General features: G+C 42.4%; 2 protein-coding genes across 3 annotated transcripts in view; one reads left to right on the top strand and one right to left on the bottom strand.

The window, feature by feature from the left end:
* Nucleotides 1–3,167, top strand: part of nsmaf (neutral sphingomyelinase (N-SMase) activation associated factor) — a 92,548-nt gene extending 89,381 nt beyond the window's left edge. For both annotated transcript variants that reach the window (XM_084322792.1, XM_084322791.1), the window contains one exon: nt 526–3,167. Coding sequence is in view for 1 of the 2 variants with exons in the window: in XM_084322791.1 (XP_084178917.1) it covers nt 526–620 (95 nt within the window). In the remaining variant the exon portion in view is untranslated. The remainder of the gene's footprint in view (nt 1–525) is intronic.
* A 1,040-nt stretch (nt 3,168–4,207) lies between these two features.
* sdcbp (syndecan binding protein (syntenin)) lies at nt 4,208–25,620 on the bottom strand. The gene is made up of 9 exons (XM_084323347.1): nt 25,489–25,620; nt 24,831–24,893; nt 23,270–23,396; nt 19,419–19,528; nt 11,805–11,966; nt 10,382–10,557; nt 9,897–10,068; nt 9,081–9,172; nt 4,208–5,392 (listed from the first exon to the last, which is right to left on the bottom strand). The coding sequence occupies exons 2-9, from the start codon at nt 24,882–24,884 to the stop codon at nt 5,338–5,340; spliced, it is 948 nt and encodes a 315-aa protein (XP_084179473.1). The 5' UTR covers nt 24,885–24,893; nt 25,489–25,620; the 3' UTR covers nt 4,208–5,337.
* Nucleotides 25,621–26,194: the final 574 nt, after the last annotated feature.

The raw sequence follows: 26,194 nt of genomic DNA, 5'->3' as shown, positions 1-26,194 counted from the left end.
GAATGATAATTAGTTCCCCTTCACATAATTAATTAGTGGAAGACTGCTTTAAACTTCAGTCTATAGCATCTGTACTAAAGGTTAGCCTGTTAAGCTGTAGCCCTATTTTCAGACATTTTGCCTAAAGGTACATGCAAGTAAATGGAAGGTTGCTCGACTTCTACAAGGTCAATTAGCATGTTCTTGGTATCTAGGAACATCTAGGGACCTGGGGGTATGTATTCCCAGTGTCCGAAATATTGTCTGTTACTAGGCTTGGGTAAATTGTGATGAAACAAAGGAGAATATAAATTATGCAAAATATACACTTTGACTGCTGTTTTTATAGGGTTATGGTCTTTACTCTTGGCTACATTTGAAAAAGAAACACAACATTAATGAATACGGTCTGTATTGATCGATTTAATTGGGGGACCCTACAGCTTAACAGGTTAGAAACATGATGGTGTTTATGTGGATATCTGGAGATGAACTGATATCTGGACTGATCTAGCTGTTTGTGTTGCCTTCCTCCTCTTGGAGCAGGTGCCGTCACAGCCATGTGGATGAACGAGCAATGCAGTACCGTCATCACAGGTGGGGAGGACAAGCAGGTCATATTCTGGAGGTCCCCGTGTTAACTAGCGGATCATCTTCTGAAGGTCCCAGAGTTAACTAGCGGATCATCTTCTGAAGGTCCCAGAGTTGACTAGCAGACCATCTTCTGAAGGTCCCAGTGTTAACTAGCAGATCATCTTCTGAAGGTCCCTGTGTTAACTAGACACCTTGTCCACACATACTGAATATGCCCATGGACAGGATCCCATTTCCAAAGGCTATGAAGCAGCTGTCGGCTACACCAGTCTGTAGTGCTCAAATGTCTGACCCGCCCACAAAGAGGATTGCACGACTATCATTATGACCCGCCCCCAAAGGGACTCGCACGACTATCATTATGACCCGCCCCCAAAGAGACTCGCACGACTATCATTATGACCCGCCCGACTATCATTATGAAGCTTACTGTACACTGTTAACATTATGACCTGAACTCTTGGAAAACAGTCCTTGTGTCTCTCTCAGCAGTGCTCAATCAAAATCTGAAGGGTAAAATCCATGTGAAATATCATGTAGTGTCGAGACGGAATCACAGTGTGACATGTGTTTAACTTGGATGGGCAGTACAAACAATGCATTCTCCTTCTTTTTATTATTTGTTATGTCATTCCTTCAGCTAACGTTACTCCCAGCAGGACTATTTCTCTGGATTTTGATTCTATCATGTGGTTCCGTTTTCACAAGACCCACCCATCCAAGCTTTAATACAGTATGCTTCAGTCAGTATAATTACTAATATAATGTACCGGGACTACTGCAACCAGTCTCTCTTACCAGTCTCTCCTACCATTTCCTGGTTGATAAGAAGATAACAGTGACCAAATGGGCAATAGCAAACATTAAAAACGTACCGGTACCTACAAACATGAAACCTTTGTGACAGCACAATATTGATGTAACTAAGAGCTGATTACTGGAGTAAGTTGAGTATATTGAATCGATAATATTATATTATTGTTCTCCCCATATTATTTTTTTATATATATAAATAACAACCAAAAATGTGTTTGAAAAAGTTTAATAATAATAATAAACGGCATCTGTGCAGCCTTGTTTATTCACTGTGTCCGGCGATGAACGCAGTCATTATAGGTATGGTTTCCTTACGCAGAAAATATGGTCTGTTTACTATTCTGATAACTACATAACTCATAAACAAGCTTATTTATTTATATTTGTGATACTCTGTATACATCCAATTCAAAGTTATAGCTCTGCATAGGAGTGTGCCCAGAAATACTAGTTCCATTTAATACAAGGAGAGTGGTCCATTGGGAGGTGTTGTAATTCCTTAGAGGGTGTACTTCTGAAATGGTTTTAAATTGCATTTCATTAAATCACATGTAATGTAGATTAGACCTTTAAAAAATTTGACCAAAACAGTGTTATGTTTGTAGGTTAAGTATTTAATGCTCGCTAATGGCCATTGTCACCTTGTTCAACAACCAGGAAAAGCCCCAAGAGACATACTGAAGATTATTTTAAGAAAATCTCTTACAACCAGATTGTGCTGCAAGGCAGTGTTGTGTTTATGCGTGATGTATTTACAACACGTCTAGTTTTGGAAGAGAGGGAGGAGGGCAATTTGTCCCTCTAGTGGTCAGAAAACTATTATTGTATATTTTACGATGTTAAATCCAAGTACATACAGATACACACATTCACAGGAACACTAATATGGCAAAAAAGCAGCCATATGGCCGATCAGAAAGTGGCAGTGGTCATTCTATTGTTATTCACAATGTTGCCAATAATGTTATGTTGACAATGAGATGAAAGTAAGCCATGCTAAAAGTATACAGCACCTGGAGTTCCAGAAGTAATTTCCTGTAAGAGTATATATATAAAGGTTTTATATCAAGTGTTCCTTTTCTCATTTAAGTACTGAGAAAAAGACAACAATTCCAACTTCAACTTGGCTTTTAGATTAAGCTCCTTTCAGTTAAAGGCATGTTTACATGGACACTTATTCCAATCGAAATTAATGAAATGAGGCAATTGGTATACACAAGAATCCCGGGTCTCTGGCAAAAATATCTGCCAGACACGCCGCCTAAGATAACTCAAGTCTGTGTTACCATTTAAGTGTAATAAATGGTAACATTTTTAACGTCAAGTGATTCAGCTTCAGGATATTTAGAAGCCAATCAGTGATCACTGACCAAGCTCTCTCATAGGAAATTCTAAATGTTTGTTTTTTTCTGAGATATTTGCAGTTTGCTGATAATTTGTTAGCAATGGCAGTACAAGTCAACAGATTATGAAACCATGTCTCTCAACATTACATGCACTATTCCATTTACTCCTGGTGACTCATCTGTTGGCATGGAAGACTGGTGTATTTAATATGCTTCTGTGTAAATAATAATAAAGGAATAGATTTAGTATGACTTGTGTTCAGGATACCTGATGGACCTGCTATTTTATGGGATGAAAAGCAATGCTCTTTATGGGGCAAATGGAGATGATGCTGTTGCAAACTGGTGTATTATTGTAAATGTATATTTCTACTCTGTTACAATACTTGCCAATGGGACTGATCTCTTGTCAAATAAATATCTTCTCTTTAACTCATTTTCATGGTTGACATAATTGTCTGTGCCTCAGTATTTTATAAAGGATAAAATGATGTATGTGCAGTTAGTTGCTTCCTATTTTATTGGATCAATCAAGTGGGCATCATTGAGACATAGTTACTGAACTAGGATGGTAACATCAGAGCATTTTCATTTATAATATGTAAATCAACCACAGTAAAAAAAAAAATATGTTATGTTATACCCATAAGTTATTGTATTGTATTAACAATACAATGTGTAGGTATTACAAATAAGTGCATATATATTCAAACAATGTAAATGTTCTGTATGTTTTCAGAAAATGTATAAGTTGCTGGGGATCAAACCCAGGTCGCTATGTTGGCAGGCGAGTGCTTTTACCTCAACACTACCAAGACCCTAAATAAGCCTAATCTTAACCAGACTGGTAACCTTAAACTAACCATAACTGTTAAGCTAACCATAACCATTAACTTAACCCTTATTAAAACCTAGCTTTATACTTGAACCATAATTGTTAAGTGAACCTTAAAACAAACCTCAACCCTAACCATTCAGCATCAAACTCAGGTGTTCAGACCAATGAAGTTCACGATCCAGCATCAAACCCAGGTGTTCAGACCAATGAAGTTCACGATCCAGCATCAAACCCAGGTGTTCAGACCAGTGAAGTTCACGATCCAGCATCAAACCCAGGTGTTCAAGACCAGTGAAGCTCACAATCCAGCATCAAACCCAGGTGTTCAGACCAGTGAAGTTCACGATCCAGCATCAAACCCAGGTGTTCAAGACCAGTGAAGCTCACGATCCAGCATCAAACCCAGGTGTTCAGACCAGTGATCCAGCATCAAACCCAGGTGTTCAGACCAGTGATCCAGCATCAAACCCAGGTGTTTAGACCAGTGATCCAGCATCAAACCCAGGTGTTCAGACCAGTGACAAACACCTTATTGGCACTGGTCAATAATCGGCAATATATGAAATGATTTTGCATACAGTTCTGTATTATATTGCCAAACCTTTTATTGTAATCAATAATGAAATGCAGCAGAAATTATAATTTAGACAATAGCAGTTAAAGTAACAAAATGATGACAAATATATAAATTATAATAACAATACCAAATAAAATGAAGAGACTGGAAACGACAAATGCAAAAACAAATACAATTAAATAATGATTTTCACTTTGTACAGTCTAACACATTAAGGGATTACCACTCTGTACAGCGTAACACATTAAGGGATTATCACTCTACAGTAACACATTAATGGATCATCACTGTACAGTGTAAAACATTGAGAGTATCACTGTACAGTGTAAAACATTAATGGATCATCACTATACAGTGTAAAACATTCAGAGTATCACTGTACAGTGTAAAACAATGGATCATCACTGTACAGTGTAAAACAATGGATCATCACTGTACAGTGTAAAACATTAATGGATCATCACTGTACAGTGTAAAACATTAAGAGTATCACTACTGTGTAAAACATGACAACCCTCAGTGTGGGTTTAAAAGAAAAACTTGTGGTTCTTTATGTGCAGCAGAGGAAAGCCACTTTTAGGCTCATTTCTTGTTTGGTTTGCTCTATTTTTGTTTTCTTTTGTTGCAGTAACTGGCAACTCTGATGCGATTGTAAAGCCAGCTCCTGCAGAGATACCCTGGGTTAGTTGAGTTTGCTTTGTAGTATATTGTAGGTCCCCGACGTTTGCTGTCTTAACTCAGCTTATTGCAAGACCTTAGATGTGAGCTACATGTAATCAGGCGACGTGGTCATGATTAATGATTCATAAATAAAGTGATGATTGGAAACATGTTAGACAGAGGGACAGGAATATATAGTGTAGTATAGTCTTGCTCAATCACCATCTGAAACTCATGACAAAATCTGGGGAAACAAATGGGAAACAAAACAATGACAAACTGATCAAACCAGCATCAGAAAGGCAGAAATAAATTCTCCAAGGCTTTTTCATACTGCACATTCTTAGTCTAGGGTTAGTTTTAGCCCTAATCTCAGAGTTGAGTCTGGGCTTAATTCAACCCCCTTCTCACACCGTTAGCCCAGGTCTGAGTTCTACAACTGTCCTACATGTGTGTAAAATAAGCAGTTTCTGGATCGTATAATGCAGTCGATTCTGAGAGGGTGTCTGTCCGGGAGACGAAACGTTTTACACCTCAGGGATGGAATGGTCCATCAGGCTCTTCACAATGCTGGAAGACATCCTACAGAGAGGAGAAACATCAAGCTGTGAGTAGAAACTCTTACCGCAGGGGGACTTACCCAGAAACGAGCGGTGCTGAAAGCAAAAGAAACACCTGCTGCACTGCTTCCATTTTTTAAATCTGTTGAACAAGCTACTTGTTGATCCTGATGAGCTCAGTCGACCCATCACTCCTTTTCAAAGTCAAAAGTAAACATTATCTTCAGTAATAGACTTAACCTTACAGAGTACAATCAATCAATCAATTTGTTTATATAGCACATTTACAACAGTTGTGACTGTACCAAACTGCTTCACAGATAAAACATAGAGCAAAGAAGAAAATACATATACAAAACATACTAAATATAAAAGTGCAAATACAAATAAGTGCAGGGGTTCAGATAGAAATAAAAACTAAAGAATAAAAGAAAAGAAAAGTGCATTAGAATAACAAAATAAGGCATAAAAGGACTAAAAGTAACAACCTAGGAGGCAGGCTCAGCTCTAGTCAAAGGCCAGGGAGAATAGATACGTCTTAAGCTGGGACTTAGGTCGCTTTCACACAGGGGCTGTTTGGTCCGGACTATCGGACCAGAAGTCGATAGTCCGGTTTTTCGGGTTTGTGTGAATGCGCAGTCGAACTCGGTCCGCGGACCAAACACGCAAACTCGGTCCTCCAAAAAACATAGGTCTCGGTTCGGATTCATCGGACCAAACGCGGACCAAACGTAGTCAGTCAGGCATCTTGGGTAGAAGGAACACTGCAGCTTATTATTATTATTATTAATACCGCACGCAGCACACTGCATCTATCTATCAATCTATCTATATATCTAACTGTGCATCTTGGGTAGAAGGAAGAAGAAAAAAACACGGCTTATTATTACCATGGCGCGCGGCATTACAAGCACACTGTGTAAACATGTCTCGTGGACAGACTTGGGTGATCCGCTGATCTGGAGTCAGACATGGCTCGCAGTCCACACACACAGACACACGCGCGCACACACGGGCTCGCAGCCACACACACACATTTCCACTCTCTATCAATGCCACGCCTCTGCTACTATCACTGCTACGCAGTTTGTGTATTTCCGCATTTCACTTCCTGAAGGGGAGGGATTTCCACTCTCCATTGTGTCCAATAGACGAGCGCCCTTTTCGACCGCGTGACATTGTTCATAAAGTTTGGTGCGCCTGAGAAATTTACTGTGTGAATGCAGACGAACCAAATGATGAATGCAACAATGTTGCAACTTCACTACCAGAACCGCACAGAGTCCACCAAAACTATATGTGAAAGCACCCTTAAAGACCTCAAGGGTCTGGGCTGATCTGATGTGGAAGGGGAGGCTATTCCACAGTTTAGGGCCGGCAATGGAAAAAGCTCTGTCCCCCTTGGCTTTACCTACAATCATTCTTTTCATGACAAACAATTCTGTCCTTCCTTACAACGTAAAACATGGTTTCTGACTGTAGGACAAGTTGGAATACTGGTTATTCTGTCCTAGGGTTAGGTTAGGGGAATCCTTGTGTTATGTTAATTACAGCTCAATGACATGATAATGTGTACATAATTGTTGGGGCCATATCAACTTTTTACAGAGGGAGGGCTGAGAGAAAATAATATTATTTTAGGTAATTGTCAGTGTTAATGAGCACAGTAAGTATGTTGTCACAGTGTTAATGAGCACAGTAAGTATGTTGTCACAGTGTTAATGAGCACAGTAAGCATGGTGTCAGTGTTAATGAGCACAATAAGTATGTTGTCACAGTGTTAATGAGCACAGTAAGTATGTTGTCAGTGTTAATGAGCACAGTAAGTATGTTGTCAGTGTTAATGAGCACAGTAAGTATGTTGTCAGTGTTAATGAGCACAGTAAGTATGTTGTCAGTGTTAATGAGCACAGTAAGCATGTTGTCAGTGTTAATGAGCACAGTAAGTATGTTGTCAGTGTTAATGAGCACAGTAAGTATGTTGTCACAGTGTTAATGAGCACAGTAAGTATGTTGTCACAGTGTTAATGAGCACAGTAAGCATGTTGTCACAGTGTTAATGAGCACAGTAAGTATGTTGTCACAGTGTTAACGAACACAGTAAGTATGTTGTCAGTGTTAATGAGCACAGTAAGAATGTTGTGACAGTGTTAATGAGCACAGTAAGTATGTTGTCACAGTGTTAACGAGCACAGTAAGTATGTTGTCAGTGTCATTGAGCACAGTAAGAATGTTGTTGTGACAGTGTTAATGAACACAGTAAGTATGTTGTCACAGTGTAATGAGCACAGAAAGTATGTTGTCACCGTGTTAACACTTTCAGTGCCAACGACGGGAAATCTCGTTAGTGCATGCCAACCGTTGAGTGCCAGCCGACGAGAGATCTCGTTTTTAATCGTTATTTTTTTTATTATCGATTTCCATAAATTTTTCATCAATCTAGCCTCATGTTACCAGTGGGGATCTGTCTGAACTCGAACAGGGAAAATACCGCCCCCTATCGTCTGTCCGGATGGTACTGCACCCCTTTGGATTGGATTGAATGAAACGCATGGAGGAAAAAAAGTCCTGCTTCCACATTTTACTTGTCAGACAAGTAACTGGAGACGATCCAAGTAATCGCCCACCACCAGAACAGCGGAGAATGTGTGTTTCCAGTACCCAGCGTTGGATCAATAAACGCAATCGATATGTGTGTGTGTGCGATCAGGAAAGATAATCGATTTTTCAGCCCGCTTCTATAGCGTGCATAAGTACACATATACTATCGATAATCTAGAGTTTATTTGAAAACTATTCATAAATAGGCCGAAAAATTACAACGTGTTTTGTGTATTCCAGTGTATTCCAGTAAAGGGCGTTTATCACAGAATCTTTTTTTTTTTCTGGAACTGAACAAGCGTTTTTCAAAATGGTATAAAACGGAAATGAACCGATTAAAAAACAATCCGTTTCGACAATGTTGACTGCATCTGTACATTTCCGTTTTGAATATGAATATAGTTTGGTTGCTTCTGAGTAATTCCAGGGAAAAGACGCGGAAACAGCGTTTTTATGTAATTCACATTGTAATTTTTCGCCTGACTATCGGATCTTCCTGAAATCAACGCTAGATTATCATTATTATCCTTCCTCGTGAATGAAATATACACATAAAACACAGATAGCTTCAATCTCGGTAGAAATAAATATCAGATCAACGCAAGCTTTCATATATAGTGTCCTTATCTGGTATCTGATGTAATGCAACAAAAATAATCCAATTTCTGATCGCCATTCCAGTTATCCACAGCGATCCTGTCTCCGACATTGTTGGTTGGGCATTGCACTTCAACGGGCGCGCGGGGTCAGTAGTCCAAACCATCCCTACAAGCGTGTGTTTTGCCGGAGTGTTTAGGACGCGCCCCCACGCCGCAGCTCGGTAGAGAAAAGAAACTAACCTGTTTCTAACGGGGTGCAATAATGGCCGAAGGCGTTAGAGGGCGGTATAAGACCGTCTGCCAGCTCAGACACACTCAAAACAGTATGCACAAGGTGCCCTGCTGAATTATGAATGGCAACAGCGATTAAAAGAAATACAGTGAGAAAAACGTAGATCTACGTTTCTGTGACGTAGCCGGCAGTCAACGGTTGGGCGACAGAAACGTAGTTCTACGTTAACGGCACCCAACGTGTTAAGTACCAAATAAAGAATAAACAAGTTGACATACTTTTTCGTGATGTGCTCGTAGACGACAGCAGGCATTATTGTGACTGTGATCACTCTTCCAGAGGAGTTCAGGATATCTGAGATTTGTGGATCCTAGTGTGAAAAACAGTGTTCACTGAAACACAACTAGAACAATAGCAAATAGCAAACAGCAAATAAAAAAAGCTCAATGAAAAAGCTTTTTTATCACATTCCATTTAAATCAGTGGTTGACGCACATAATACTGTCATTTCTTATGTTGAGTTGATTTGATTGTGTTTAAGACACATCTTCAGATACACTGGAAGCCATGTTCTTGGTATCTGATTCTAGGGACATCTATGGATCTCAGGGAATGTATTCCCAGTGTCAGAAATACTGTGTCTGTTACTAGGCTTGAGTAAATTGTAATGAACCAAATGAGAATATCAATTCAATCTTTTTGACTGTGAATAACACCATGCTAAAATTCACCCGACCTGAAAAATCTAAGCAAATGAATAAAGGGAAGATGATTAAACAGAAAGTTTTGTAGATACTGAATTCTGCCATCCGGACACATGCAATTTGAAATATGATTATATAATATAGAATATCAGGCTTAAAATGGTTATGCGATTAAAATGCGATTAATTAGATAAATTAATTACAAATCCTGTAATTAATTAGATACATTTTTTTAATCGCCTGACAGCACTAATATTGATATGTGGGACTTCGGACCCCAGGAAGACTAGCTGGTGCCATTGGCATCAGCTAATGGGGATCCTTTTTAATAAACAAACAATAGCTTCCCCACACACTGCAACAGTCTGTGCACAGTGGTTTACTTTTTACCTTAAGGCCTATGACATTCTGGCCGTTGACTTCACAGACATAGTGGTCCGTCAGAAGGCCGTTGCGAGCGGCAGAGCTTTCCGTCACGATGGATGTGATCTTCCCTTTCTTGAAGATGAAGCCTAACTGACCGTTGATGTCTTTATGCAAGGTGATGGTTCTCTCGAAGGGTCTGGAACAGACAGAACAGAGAACACTCACACTCCATAGATGGCTTTGTGGTACAGGTGTCTTATTCCATCCAGAGCACGAATTATAGAACCAGCTCAAGAACTGGGTTAAGAGCCAAACACATTAAAGATTCAGAGTGCGCAACTGGTTGAACTCTGTTCAATGATACAGTATAATGGCTCCCAGAACTCACCTATCCTCTGGTGCATTATACATGGCTATGAGAGCTCATCTGTCTTCTGGTGAATTATACATGGCTCAGAGAGAGCTCACCTGTCCTCTGGTGAATTATACATGGCGCAGAGAGAGCTCACCTGTCCCGCACGACAAAGGTGATCCTATCGGCACAGGCGTTTTTCAGGACCTTGTGGGCCTTGTCCGTGTTCCACCCAGCACAGCTCTCCCCGTTGATCTGAAGCACCTGGTCTCCGAAACGCAGGCCTCCCAAAGCGGCAGCTGTGTTGGCCTGAACCAGCTGCACAAACACACCCTGTCACGACAACACAAGATTAGCATGGATAATATATTCCTGGATATATTCCACTTCACCATAAAAATACAACATTTAGTTCCAACAGAAGATCACAACATTTAGAAGGACTTGTTTCTGTGTTCATTAGCACGGTCAGTATTAACACTTTAAAATGTACCACTTTTGACCCCAACCGCCTCCCAATGACTTCAAAAGCAAGTCCCTCTGAGGGTGCTTTCTCACTAGCCATTCGGGGTCGAATCAGCGCCGCTCCATCCTTGGGTGCGAACTCCCCCCCTCCCTCTCCCCCCTCTAGTTTGCGTACACACTGCAGTCTTGGTGCGCTCCGGGTTTTGTTTATGGTTTGCGTTTTGAGCGTGTAAGCTGCCGTAGCGATGATGTCACGCTCTAACGTCAACACAGGAAGAGTTGAACACACGGTGGTGGAAACTGGATGCTGATATAAAGAAACGAATAACCAATAAATATGAAGTTATATTTGAACCTCTGTTGTCAAGCCTTGTCAATATAACCCACCCCCTTTTCTCACGAATGGAACTGGTGTCGTGGAGTCCGCTTTGAGTGTTTTCCAGGGTTAATGCTAACGCTAGTTAGCTTAGCCTATTTATTACTAGTTAGCAGCTAACCCATCGATTGCGTCAATTATATTGCATGTCATTGATCTACCGGTCGATCACGGCCGACTGGTTGGGCACCACTGGGCTATAGAAATAAATGCATTCGAACAAGAAACCAATGTATAGAGACATAGCAATGGCAAAAAAATGCGAGCCAGGGAAGTCTTGTGCTTGTAACGTGGCTTCATGTTTTCATCCACTGAGCCGTGAGGCTCAACATGCTTGTTTGGTTGAGGTCTGAAGTTCTCTGAACTCGCCAAATTTCCCATAAATATAGTTTGTGTGGGTATTGTCCAGTTGTTGCTGTATGTTTTTATCTGCCAAAAATTCAAGCAAGCATGAAAGCATTACAGTAATGACGTTGTGTGTCAGCAAGTTGATACAGCAAGCCTCTTCCGTGTTTTGGTACAACTGGCGTGCACCCGAAACCACCTATTCCAGCGGTCCAGGTTTGGAGCGAATCAGCGTCCTCGGGGACGGGGGGAGTGTTCTCAGTAGGACGATCACACCCTATTTTGGTGCGATCGGGCTGTGATTCTACCCCGAATGGTTAATGAGAAAGCCCCCTGAGCCTATCTTGTACCTCATCCTCATCAGCATGCAGATATAAAAGGAGCTGTATATTACATTGTCCACGGACTTGAGGCGCAGTCCAATCTTGCCGTCTCCGTCCTTGCAGAGGACAACCTCCCGGACACCTTGGTGGATCTCAGCTCTGAGGACGCCAACATCGCTGCCTGTGATGGGTGCTCTCATGTAGTGAAGGACAGACGTCCTGGGGACCACTGCCTGCACAGATAACACAGAGCTCACAGTATGTTTTCAGAACATTCTGGTACAGACCTGGACATTTTGAAGGATATTGTCATTTTATTGTTTTCTTATTGTCAACATATCCTACAAAAAGAAGGGCGGGAGGAGCGGCTAGCCTAGCTTAGCACAATGACTGTCAGTGGGGGAGGAGCGGCTAGCCTAGCTTAGCACAATGACTGTCAGTGGGGGAGGAGTGGCTATCCTAGCTTAGCACAATGACTGTCAGTGGGAGAGGAGTGGCTAGCCTAGCTTAGCACAATGAATGAATGAATGAATGAAAACTTTATTTAACAGATTGCAGAATGGGTACAATACAGTACGGCTCAATACATACAATTGTTAAGGGGATGCAGACCTGAGAAAGACGTTTGTCTTGTTTCCATCAGGGTCCCCCATTTTCAATTCATATAGACATATATGACATACATGACATACAGATAGTCAGTACTGCTACATCTATACATTTATGACATACCAGATTTGCAAATACAGTACTGTTTGTGATACAGAAGGAGTCAAGAAAAGGGAGTATATACATTTGACGTAGAAACTGTACATTGGAGGAGGTTGGGTGGGGGGGGTTGGGTACATTGGGATATTGACAACCATACTGGGTAATTTACATTGGAGGTGGTTGGGGGGGGGGGGGGGGGGGGGCACACTGTATAAACAAGTAACACTGTACATTGAGGGGGGGGGGGGGAGGAGACACTGTACAAACAAACACAATTGTACATTGAACTATTGACAAAACCATACTAGGTAAATGACTGTACATTGGAGGGGGTTGGGTTAGGATATTTACAGGGGCCAGTGTTGAATTGCAGTCTCCCGTAGGTGTCCCTTGAGAGAGGTTTTGAAAGTGGGTAGTGATCCACATTCCTTTACAGCTTTGGGTAGGGCGTTCCACATTGATGTGGCATAATTGCGAAACGTGTTTAGTCCCTTATTTGAGCCGAATCTGGGTTTAACATGATTTGTGGAGCTCCCTCTGGTGTTGTGATCGTGGTATTCACTGACCTTTGGGAAGTATTTTGACATGTACATGGGTACCTTGGTCGTGTAGTGTATCTTGTAGACCAGGCCCATTGCAAGTTGTTGTACTCTGTCGTCTACTCTAAGCCATCCTAGGTTGTCGAAGTGGGCAGGGGTGAGGTGGGTTCTAGGAGTAAGGTCAAGCAGTAGTCTGACCAGTTTGTTTTGAGATGTTTGTAATTTTGTTTTTAGCGCCTTTGAGGTGCTTTGGTACCATGAGGTGCAAGCATAGTCGTAGTACCCCTGAATGAGTGCTCCTGCCAGAGTCTTCAGGGTGTTCTTGTTTACCAGAGAGGAGATCCGGTACAAGAATCGAGTTCGTTGGTTGACTTTTTTTTATTACATTGGATGCCATTTTGTCACAGGAGAGATTAGCCTCTAGGATGGAACCCAGGTAGGTAATTTCATCTTTCCTTGTGACAATATTGTCACCCACTGTAACTGAGAAGCCGTCGGTCTTGCTGAGTTTGTTATTTGAACCGAAGAGAATGGACTCTGTTTTGCCCATGTGTAATGATAGTTTGTTATCAGCGAGCCATATGCAGATTCTGCCTAGTTCCGAGCTGAGGGTTTTTTCAACCTGTAACTTGTTCTTGTCAGAGACCAGCAGGGCTGAGTCGTCCGCAAACAGGAACAAGTTGCAGTCACAAGCTGACGACATGTCATTTGCATAAATTAGGAACAGTAGCGGTCCTAGTATGCTTCCTTGTGGAACACCACAGCTCACTGTGAGGGGGGGGATAGGGTACCGTTTACCTCCACCATCTGTTCCCTCCCCTCAAGGTAGGATTGCATCCAGCTCACTGATAGACTATCAAAACCAATTGCTTTTAGCTTGTCAATCAGAATGGAGTGATTGACCGTGTCAAAGGCCTTTTGTAGGTCCAGCATGACCATGCCGCAGTATTTGCCTGCGTCCACCTCTTGTTTGATGTGGTCATTCAAATAGAGAAGGCATGTGTCAGTGGAGTGGGATGTTCTGAAGCCAGATTGGAATTCGTAGATTAGATTTTTTTCCGCTAGGTACTTTTCGACCTGTTCGTAGACTATTTTTTCCATGACTTTCGAGATGGAGGTGAGAATAGAAACAGGGCGGTAGTTGCCTGGGTCTAATTTGCTGCCCTTTTTGTGCAGAGGGGTCACCCTCGCAATTTTGAAGTCCTTGGGGACGTGTCCCTGTTTTATGGAGAGGTTTATTATGTGTGTGATGATTGGTGTGATGGCGGCTGCTGAGTCTCTGAGGAATTTGGAGGGGATGTTGTCATGGCCAGTGGCCTTGTTAGGTTGGAGGGCGCTCAGTTTATTGAGTACCTCATCTGTTGTTACCATTTCCAGCTTGAAGTCGTCCTTGCGGACCCCTAGGTTTTTGTAGTAAGCTACTATGTGTTCTACCCCATAAAGCCCTGAGTGGGAGGGTAGTTTGTTTACCAGTGTTGTGGCTATGTTTGTGAAGAAAATGTTTAAGTAATTGGCTACATCCAGCTTGTCTGTGATGAGCGTGTTGTCAGTTTTTATGTTTATGTTTGAGAATCTGGTTTTAAGTTTTTTACTGCATCCTAGTTGATTATTGAGTAATTTCCAAAGTTCACGTGGTTTGTTTTTGTTTTCCTCAGTTTTGTCATTGATGAAATTCTTTTTTGCAGTTTTGATCATGGAGTTTACGTCGTTTCTTAGTCTGTTTCTTTCTAGTTTGAGTTCAGTCACGTGGGCTTGGAGTTCACTGCTCGTGCTTTTAGTAAGCTTTGACTGACTTTTACGAAACTCAGAGCATTTTTTGTCTCTGGTTTTCATAGCGGCCAGTATTTCGGAGTGCATCCACGGCTCAGCGCGATTTTTTGACTGTCAGTGGGGGAGGAGCGGCTAGCCTAGCTTAGCACAATGACTGTCAGTGGGGGAGGAGCGGCTAGCCTAGCTTAGCACAATGACTGTCAGTGGGGGAGGAGTGGCTAGCCTAGTTTAGCACAATGACTGTCAGTGGGGGAGGAGCGGCTAGTCTAGCTTAGCACAATGACTGTCAGCGGGGGAGGAGCGGCTAGCCTAGCTAAGTGAAGAAACTGTCTAAAAACGGTCTAATTTACATATTGTACCTTATGCATTTACCATGTGTAGAAATAACAATGTGACATGAGACATTGTAATGTTTGAAGCAGATACATGGTTGGAGCTATTTTCTTGATGAAAATGATGATAATAATAAATATTCACATGTAACATTGATGTACATATATTGTTTATCTATATAAACACCTTGTTTTGTTTTACTCTCGCTGTTAACCTGTACAGCAGCTGGCTATCTCACTATGAACCTGCATAATAGCTGGCTATCTCACTATTAACACTTTCCATGCCGGCCGTGTTTTCCTTTTTACCCCCTTGAATGCCGCCACCCACTTCAATGATAGCGCTCTCATATTTGTGAACGCATAATCTATGTCTTAAATTATGGCTATGTGTCTAATCTGGCCGTCACTTATCAATGACTTGTTTGCAGTCAACATTGTCGAAACGGATTGTTTTTTTAATCGGTTCATTTCCGTTTTATAGCATTTTGAAAATCACTCGTTTTTTGAAAGTTTCAGGAAAATATAAAGATTCTGTGATAAACAGCCTTTACTGGAATATTCTGGAATACACAAAAAACTTTGTAATTTTTCGGCCTATTTATGAATTGTTTTCAAATAAACGCTAGATTATCGATAGTATATGTGTACTTCTGCACGCTAGAGAAGCGAGCTGAGAAATCGAATCTCTCATTTCCTGATCGCACACACACACACATAGGGCAAACGCTGATATCTCTGTGAAAACAGCTCTGATTATCCCAAGACTGGTAAAATAGATTCCTTACCTCAGATCAGATGTTCCCCAAAAAGATTATTCCAATCCCTGATCGCCATTCCAAATATCGATCGTGTTTATTGATCCAACGCTGCGTATTGGAAATATGTATTCCACGCTGTTCTGATGGGCCACAATTAGAGCTGCCGCGGTATTGATGATTTCCTTACCGTACAAATTTGCAAAATATTTCCTACCGCCGCGGTTATTACCGCACGCACAAAAAAAAAATTGAATGCATTTTTTTTTTAGTAGTAGTCTACTCTTTATAGCATATAGCCTGCCTCCAGTCTAAATGTCTATCTTTAGAGGATGACTTTGCAGCATGAATATTGTTTGGGATTCGGCAAGCACGCATTAGTTATTGAAAGTGAAACACGGATTCGAAGTTTCCCCTCTGGTCGTGCGCCGTTCACTCGGTGTCGCGGGCAGGGGTGGTTACCCCTAACCCCCCCGACCCTTTCTTATTATTATTACTATAAAGTTACTACTTTATAATAAAGGCATTCGTTTTGTGGCATTAACATTATATAGTTATACGTTCAATAACATCAGCGTATTTACCGGACAATAGCAAGGCAAGCAATACTCTATTCATATCTCAGTTCCTTTCTTTGCTCAGAGCGTGCTGAGTTGTCCCATTCTGCGGTCTGTTAATAAAGTTTTCAATCAGACAAGTGTATAGAACGAAGGGCTTTTATTATAACATTCGTTGCAGACAGTAAAATCATTATGTCTCGTTTAGTACTCCTTAGGAGCGATGGTAGTCCACTCCGGCGGAGAGTTAAAGCTAACGTTATTAGCCGTGTTGTGATGAGCTGACATTCAGGAAGTAAAAACCTAATACGCGCTTGCCGATTGGTGGTAACACACTGCATGACGCTACAACGTGTGACGCGTCTCTCTTCTGACCAATCAGTGGTCTGCAATGTTTCACGTGACTTTTCTGGTACCCAATAGGGTCGCTTGGAACCTCGATAGAGCCGCAAGCCCAACGAGAGGAGGGTAATTTATTATTATTATTATAAAAAACAGCGGTGACGCGGTATTCAGCCTACTCTGCGGTGGCCGTGATGTAACAGCGATACCGCGGTAATGCGGTAATCGCGGCAGCTCTAGCCACAATGAGTCCGATGGGCTCGGATTACTTGCCTGAGAAGTAAAATGTGGATTCCGGATTTTTCTTTTCTCATCCATTTTCATTGAGTCCATTCCAAAAGGGTGCATTACCATCCGGGAGACAATAGGGGGCGTATTTTCCCAATGGAGCTCAGAGAGAGTTTGCAGCACTGACGTGATACTAGATTGATGAAATATGAATTCAAATCGCTAATAAAAAAAAAACGCTATATAGTGTCGTTGGCAATAAACGGTCGACATGAACAAACGACATATAGCGTTGTTGGCAATGAAAGTGTTAACATGCACAGCAGCTGACTATCTCACTATTATTACATGGCGTTTTAACATTCGCCAAAATGCTTGATTGTGATTGGTCAATAGCACTCGATTGCCCCTAACAGCGGTCAATTATTTCTCGATAATTCACCGCTGTCAGGGGCAACGCACAATAATGACCGCTGTTAGGGGCAACAGAGCGCTATTGACCAATCACAATCAAGCATTTTGATCGCAGTCACGAAAGCTAAGCTTTACCATTACGCACAGCTGCACTACATCAGGTGCAATCAAGTCCACACACCTGCCGGCGATGGCAGAGGAGCAACAGAACAACTGCGTCTGCATTTGATCTTGTCTTGTCGATGGTGTAAAATGAATATATATTGTTAGTAAGTTAGCCCTGTAATAAGCGCGCCGAGGTGTTCTAAACGCAGTGAAGGTCAATTATTTTGCGACAATGACCTCGTAGCTATACATCATCCATCATCCATTAACCTGCACGGCAGCGGACTATCTCACTATTAACCTGCATGACAGCTGGCAATCTCACTATTAACCTACATGACAGCTGACTATCTCACTATATTAACCTACATGACAGCTGACTATCTCACTATTAACCTGCATGACAGCTGACTATCTCACTATTAACCTACACCACTTCTTTGTATCTGTTACACTAACTCTTGCTAAACCATAAATCATCCACTTCAACTCCCACTGTCTCATTCAGGTGCAACCTCCACTCTCCACCTCCACCCTCTCCTCTGACATCCTTTCAGCTCTTCCCTTGAGTGAGACTTTCTCTGCTCTCCCAGCTCCTCCCTCAGACACAGCAACCTCCACCATCCTTTCAGCCCTCTTAACCCCTTTCGACAAGCTCTGTCCCCTCAAGAAGCGTGTCAGCCACCCACCACCCAGTCCATGGCTGACGGACGTAGTTCGAGAAGAGCCTGTCGACAGCCTTTAACAATCAACCACCAGATCCTTTTCAAGCCCTTGCCGGAATGGGATGTTGCAGGTTTTGCGCTGGCATGGCTCACCTTGACAACCGCTCCTACCAAGTATCATGGAGGGGCACCCTGTCAGAACCCATGGCCCCTACAGACAGGCGTTCTCCTGGGCTAAGTCCTTGGACCCCTCCTCTCTCTACACCAACTCTCTGGATGACACCATCAAATCCCATGACTTCTCATACCACTGCTACGCTGACGATACTCGACTGTTCCTCTCTTTTCCTCCCTCAGATACCAGAGTCTCTGAACCTCTCATACCACTGCTACGCTGACGATACTCAACTGTCCTTCTCCTTTCCTCTCTCAGATACCAGTCTTTGAACAGATCTCCTCCTGCCTCTCTGACATTTCCACGACCAACCACTTCAAACTAAACCTGAGCAAAACGGAGCTACTGTACTTCACATACCAGCTGGATCATCCCTGTTGACTGACCTTTCAATCATTATAGAGAACATAGCTGTGTCTTCATCTCAGACATAAAACCATTTCCCCCAAAACAAGTTTGAACTAATTCTAAGTGATATGGAATTAATTTGAATTATATCAAACTTTTATATAACCAGAATCCTCTATTATAACAATAACAATTATTGTTTTCAGTTTGGATAGTGTAATTGCTTATTGTTTCTAGACAGGCACTAGAGAACGCATTGTTACAAACACATTATTCTTACAATCTATGGAAGGCACTAATTTCTTTGCATCACAATTCACTTTTAATTTTAGAGGGAATATGACATGAGCTTCCTCCACGAGCAAAACGAATCCCAACGTGACAGAGAGATTGTGGTCATGAGGGTTAATTATGTCCACATCTCCCAGTAACACAGGATGGCGTTAGCTGGATCAGGAAAGTCCAAGGCTTTATCTGCAGCCTGCTTCGCTAGTCACTCCAAAGTGGTTTACTTTGTCGTTCAAAATGGCATGGTGCTCTCTCTACATAGCCCTATGGTGTTATCTGCAGTGCTCCAATTCTGAATTAGATCACATCATTACAGTTAGAACTACTTTTCACATTATTATCATATACCCTCAGACACAAGAACCATAGCACCATCAACCACAGTTTGCTGACAGAGGAATGGCAAGATGGATATCTCAACAGTTAGGCACCGTAGGAAGCATCAGATGTTACCTGAGACGTATGGGCTGGTGGCAGCACAGATAGAGCCTGCTGGAGGGCGTCCTCTGTCAGGTGAAGACCCATGAACTCCTGCAGCTCAGGGTACAGTTTGGGATAGAGCCCTGGAAGTCAACATCACAGCACTGAGGATTAGAAGTGACAAGTGAGCCATTACATTATACAATCACTCCATAACTGAGTATCTTATCAAACCTAATTATGTAAAGATTGAAAGCTGGACTGTTGTTTAAGGACAGGAGAAGTTGAGGACTTTGGTTTTATGTGCTGGTATAATAATACTATAATACTGTATATAGTGAATGAATGAATGAAAACTTTATTTAACAGATTGCAGAATGGGTACAATACAGTACGGCTCAATACACACAATTGTTAATGGGATGCAGACCAGAGAAAGAAGTTTGTCTTGTTTACATCAGGGTCCCCCATTTTCAATTCATAGTGACATTTATGACATACACAACATACCGTAAAATGTAATCCTCTAATAGTGACCTGTATTCAATTGAAAACCGACTCTCTATTAATGACCGGGTGCGCTGTTGAAATAAGCAATTATAAGCCGACCTCCTAATACAAGCCGGGTTACTAATATACGCGTGAGCGAACCTCCCCTTACTTCCGTATATGGAACACGGGTTGCGCGCAGCACGTAACACAACAACAACAGAGCAAGCATGGCTACCGGTACTAAACAGAGACGAAAGTATGCGGCGGTGATGCCCCGATCGATCGGCCAGCGATCGGTATCGGCCGATATTCAGTATAAATATGAGATCGGTGAATTCCGATAATGCTTTATTTTCGCCGATCGTGAAAACCGATCGAAAAACATGATCCAATTCTTAGCGGAGATCTCACCCGCTGACTTCTCTCTCAAGCACACAGCTGCTGCAGCGCACAGCCCCTCCTCCTCCTGCCCCTCCCGCACCCGTGTCAACAAGAGGCTCTTATTGCCTCCGGCAGTCTGCTTTAGTCTGGTGCATGGGACCTCTGTGAGCTAACGTTAGCTACCTAGCTATCGTTACTGTTTAAACTAAATGACCCAGTCAACTATTCACTTTTAGTTTAATACATGATGCATTGTCTAACGTTATCTAGCTGGCTAGCTACTGATAGCTGCTGATATCAACAAATGCTCCAGCAATAGTCGAGTGCATGATACCTCCGTTAGCTCTGTAGCCAACGTTAGCTCACGTTAGCTCTATATGAAATGTCCCAGTAAACTAAATAGTTCACTGAGGCGTTGTCTTAATGTTATCTAGCCGGCTAGCAGTAGCTACAGATAGCTCCTGATATCAATGTCTTATAACATTGATTCGATACGTATTCGAGCCCCTGGCTTGCATCGCATGAGGGCATGCTGAATGTGATTTGACCAAAGCAGAGTATACAAATAGGGTCCAGCTGCAGCGCCGGAGAATCCTGGCTGTAGCTGGAGGCTACTGAGTACACACAGACAGTGGAGCTGTTTGCAGATAGCGAGCATTTTGACTTGTTGCGTGGTGGCGATGTCTCGCAGATAATACAACTACAAGTATGATTATATAATATATATATTTTATTAAAAAAAATTATATATAATCTTTTTATTTTTTTTTATAAAACCAAAAACGATCGGTATCGGCCGATATGGCTCATAGACGATCGGTATCGGTGGCAAAAAACGTGATCGGGGCATCCCTAGGCGGAGCATTCGGGAGAGAAAGCCGCAAAGCACTTTAACATTGATTCCAGACAAATCCGATATTGGAAAAAATAAAGGAATGAGCTGAAAGCAGCTGACGGTAAAAGAGCATGCATAACTGGAGGAGGGAGAAAAAAAGTGAGCGAGGAGATGGAGACACTACTTTCCGAGTGGATTTATGCATTGCACGACAAACGCAACCGTGTGTCGCGCAAAATGATACAAAGAAAAGCAATGGAAATCTACCCAACAGTGAGTGATGGAGGCAAGGCGTTTGTGGCCAGTAAAGGTTGGCTAGAGAAGTTTCTACAGGCCTCTCTCTTATACATGCCTCCTTTCAATAAAAGCCTGGTACCCGCTACAGTTGAAACAAATACAAGCCCGGGTCACTATTAGAGGAATTACGGTACATGACATCATGGCATAGGTACTGTTACATTTGTGATATATATACGATATGCAAATATACAGAGAATATATACATATGACGGGGAGGAGACTGTACATTAGGAGGGGGTGGGTGGGTGGGGGAAAAATATACATACGGTGGGGAGAGAATATATACATACGGTGGGGAGGAGACTTATTAGGAGGGGGGGGGGGGGGGGTTGGACATTTACAGTGGCCAGTTTAGAATCGCAGCCTCCCGTAGGTGCTCTTTAAGAGCGGTTTTGAATGTGGGTAGGGATTCAGATCTTTTTACGGCTGTTGGTAGGGCGTTCCACATTGTTGTGGCATAATTGCAAAATGTGTTTAGTCCCTTGTTTGTGCCAAATCTGGGTTGCACATGATTTGTGGAACTCCCTCTGGTGTTGTGGGCGTGGTATTCACTGACCTTTGGGAAGTATTTCGACATGTACATGTGTACCTGTGTGGTGTAGTGTATATTGTAGACCAGGCCCATTGCAAGTTGCTGTACTCTGTCGTCTACTCTAAGCCATCCTAGGTAGTCAAAGTGGGCAGGGGTGAGGTGGGTTCTAGGAGTAAGGTCAAGTAGTAGTCTGACCAGTTTGTTTTGTGATGTTTGTAATCTTGTTTTTAGCGCCTTTGAGGTGCTTTGGTACCATGAGGTGCAAGCATAGTCGTAGTACACTTGAATGAGTGCTCCTGCCAGAGTCTTCAGGGTATTCTTGTTTACCAGAGAGGAGATCCGGTACAAGAATCTAGTTTGTTGGTTGACTTTTTTTATTACATTGGATGCAATTTTGTCACAGGAAAGATTTGCCTCTAGGATGGAACCCAGGTATGTAATTTCATCTTTCCTTGTGACAATATTGTCACCCACTGTAACTGAGAAGCCGTCGGTCTTGCTGAGTTTGTTATTTGATCAGAAGAGAATGGACTCTGTTTTACCCAGGTGTAATGATAGTTTGTTATCAGCGAGCCAGGTGCAGATTCTGCCGAGTTCTGAGTTTTTTCAACCTGTAACTTGTTCTTGTCAGAGACCAGCAGGGCTGAGTCGTCCGCGAACAGGAACAAGTTGCAGTCACAAGCTGACGACATGTCATTTGCATAAATTAGGAACAGTAGCGGTCCTAGTATTCTTCCTTGTGGAACACCACAGCTCACGGTGAGGGGGGGGATAGAGTACCATTTACCTCCACCATCTGTTATCTCCCCTCCAGGTAGGATTGCATCCAGCTCACTGATAGACTATCAAAACCAATTGCTTTTAGCTTGTTAATCAGAATGGAGTGATTGACAGTGTCGAAGGCCTTTTGTAGGTCCAGCATGACCATGCCGCAGTATTTGCCCGCGTCCACCTCTTGTTTGATATGGTCGTTCAAATAGAGAAGGCTTGTGTCAGTGGAGTGGGATGTTCTGAAGCCAGATTGGAATTCGTAGATTAAATTTTTTTCCGCAAGGTACTTTTCGACCTGTTCGTATTTTTTCCATGACTTTCGAGATGGAGGTAAGAATAGAAACATGTACAGTATGTGACAACACAACCATTACATTAACATAAAAGTAACCATTCCACAGACTCAACCATTATATTACATGCTTATTCCACATTAATTATATGTGGTTTGAGTCAACATGGTTCTCATTCCAAAAGATCAAATATCTCACTGAGTGGAGTGGACCATTAAACTGTTTGTAAACGACGAGGAGGGAAACACGAAGCGCTGCTTCATGTTTCCAACATATTTACCCTTGTTGTCCACTCCTGTCTCCATCACAGGTGTCTTCGCTGGACTGGCTGAGGGAGGACTCCATGCCTGGCAAGAGGCTGAGGGAGGACTCTGTGCCTGGCAAGAGGCTGAGGGAGGACTCCGTGCCTGGCAAGAGTATAGAGGGATGAACGTTTCCTGGTCAATACGCTTGTCACAATCCCCACTCCTGTTTAACCCTCATCATCTCCACTCCTGTCTAGCCCTCATTTACACTCCTGTCTAGCCCTCATCTCCTCCACTCCTGTCTAGCCCTCATCTCCTCCACTCCTGTCTAGCCCTCATCTCCTCCACTCCTGTCTAGCCCTCATCTCCTCCACTCCTGTCTAGCCCTCATCTCCTCCACTCCTGTCTAGCCCTCATCTCCTCCACTCCTGTCTAGCCCTCATCATCTCCACTCCTGTCTAACCCGCATCATCCACACTCCTGTCTAGCCCTCATCATCTCCACTCCTGTCTAGCCCTCATCATCCACACTCCTGTCTAGCTCTCATCATCCACACTCCTGTCTAGCTCTCATCATCCACACTCCTGTCTAGCCCTCATCATCCACACTCCTGTCTAGCCCTCATCATCATCTATACTCCTGTCTAGCTCTCATCATCTCCTCCACTCCTGTCTAGCCCTCATCATCCACACTCCTGTCTAGCTCTCATCATCCACACTCCTGTCTAGCCCTCATCATCCACACTCCTGTCTAGCCCTCATCATCATCTCTACTCTTGTCTAGCCCTCATCATCTCCTCCACTCCTGTCTATCCCTCATCATCATCATCATCACTCCTGTCTCATAATCTCCTCCAACTCCTGCCAAGCCTTCAGTTCCCATCCCCTGCTGGTTCTCTGTCTCTCTGCTCTCTCTTTCTCTCTCTAATTTCAGCAGGTCCTGTTTCCATATTTGGTTGTCTTCCTGTCCCCTACTCATCATGGTTCATCCAATTCACCTGTTCAGCCTACACACCTGCCTGCCATCATTTCATCAACCCAACAGTACATCTACAACCACTCATCGCCAGTTTGTGCTGTTAGTTTCACGTTTTCTAGCCATCTATTCTGGTTACTATTCTGTCAGTATTCAGCCTTGGTTTTTTATGTCTTGTAGTATTTTGGTATAATATACCAGATTCTTTTTTATTCTGTGCCACAGAAGATTCTGCCTGCCAGCCTCACCCTGGACCCCTAAACAGAAACCTATTTAGGCCACTATTCTTTTAAAAGGGAACAACCCACTCAAATTTAAGAATTCTAATTATTTCCACGGCCAATAGATATTTAGGAACATGCGCTTTTTCTCTTTTAAAACCAGATGAGTAAGGCTCAATACAAGTCTGGAGCTACTCCATAGACAAAGGTTATAGGAGGGTGACTTTATGTACCCACAGAAATGTTTTCATGTTTTTATATTAAAATTAGTTACTTTTGAAAAAAATACTGTTTTTAATTGGGTGGTGTTATCCTTTAAGGGGTGAAGTGGGAACACCATCACTTTCAACATCGGCTACATAACATTAACCCTTCACACTAAACTGGTTTAAAAGCCTACCTGTATGAAGTGGTCGACCTTCATGTCCTCCAGTGATGGATACAGCGATGACATAGCGGTTTCCTGAAGAGGAGCGTCATTTCAGACACGGAGACAGGACAACGTCACTCAGCACGATAGCTCTTGTTTTAATGTCATTTTGCAATGGTTGTGTTCACTTTTTTTTCTTACTTATACTAGTAACTATAAATAAACTATAACATTCCTTTACAGTGTACTGCCTGGTCAAATAGTCCAATACTGTAATTTCATAACGTTTGCATCCATGGTTTAATTAGCTAAGTAATCCACTCGGCATTACTGTACCTACAGTACAATTACATACATACTGAGCCTATGTCCGACATTGGGCTGCGTTAGTATTACTGATCTGTGCAGCGCACGTGCCTCGGCTTTTCCCATTGTGCACTAAGATGTATGATACTATGATTATGTTGAAGATGCGACGGCTATCTGTCCCAGAACACTGCGTGCTCGTCTCAAATGTTAGGATAAACAACACCACGATTTGATGAGGACAACAACAAAAACGCAGTAGACATCATAGCCAGTTGACCGACATAGGTGATGTGGGGTTAAGAGTCGACTCTCAACCAGCTTAGAAACTGCAATATAGTAGGCGAATAATATTCTAAAATACACAATGAAATGATCTTGCCTGGTAGTTGGAAGTCCGGCGAGCGACGCGTAGAAATGCAGAATGTAAAGAGCGTCCGTTCAGGTGCTGGGTGTCGCTTCTCTCTCTTTCCGGATGTTCCAGTCAGACTGTTGTTACTGCAGTCCTGCAGGTCAGACTAACATCATGTTGTTACTGCAGTCCTGCAGGTCAGACTAACATCATGTTGTTACTGCAGTCCTGCAGGTCAGACTAACACCATGTTGTTACTGCAGTCCTGCAGGTCAGACTAACACAATGTTGTTACTGCAGTCCTGCAGGTCAGACTAACATCATGCCACTTTGTTTACAGACAGTGTGTCGTGTGTGGCAGTAGAACAGCACTGGCTCAGTCCGCATAGAGAGACACACAAACTAAAGTCCTATGATATGATGCTTCATTGACAATGTTTTAACTTGTCTCTATTTCCTGACAGCGTTTTCGGTGTGTAAAGAAAATCAGGAAACTAATGCATACTTTCCAAGTTTTCATTGAAAGTGCATATCTTTGAATTATTTTTTTTAATAAAAAGTAACCTTCTTGCAGACATCCTCCAAATGTAGTGAAGTAAACAGTAGGACATTGTATTGAAAGGTTTTTGATTGATTGATTGAAAAGTTTATTAACAGATTGCAGAATGGGTACAGTACAGTACATCTCAATACATACAATTGTTAAGGGGATGCAGACCAGAGAAAGACTTTCGTC

This window comes from Notolepis coatsorum (assembly GCF_963971535.1).
Source record: "Notolepis coatsorum genome assembly, chromosome: 10".
Taxonomy (NCBI): Eukaryota; Metazoa; Chordata; class Actinopteri; order Aulopiformes; family Paralepididae; genus Notolepis; species Notolepis coatsorum.
This window is presented reverse-complemented; position numbering and strand designations above follow the sequence as displayed.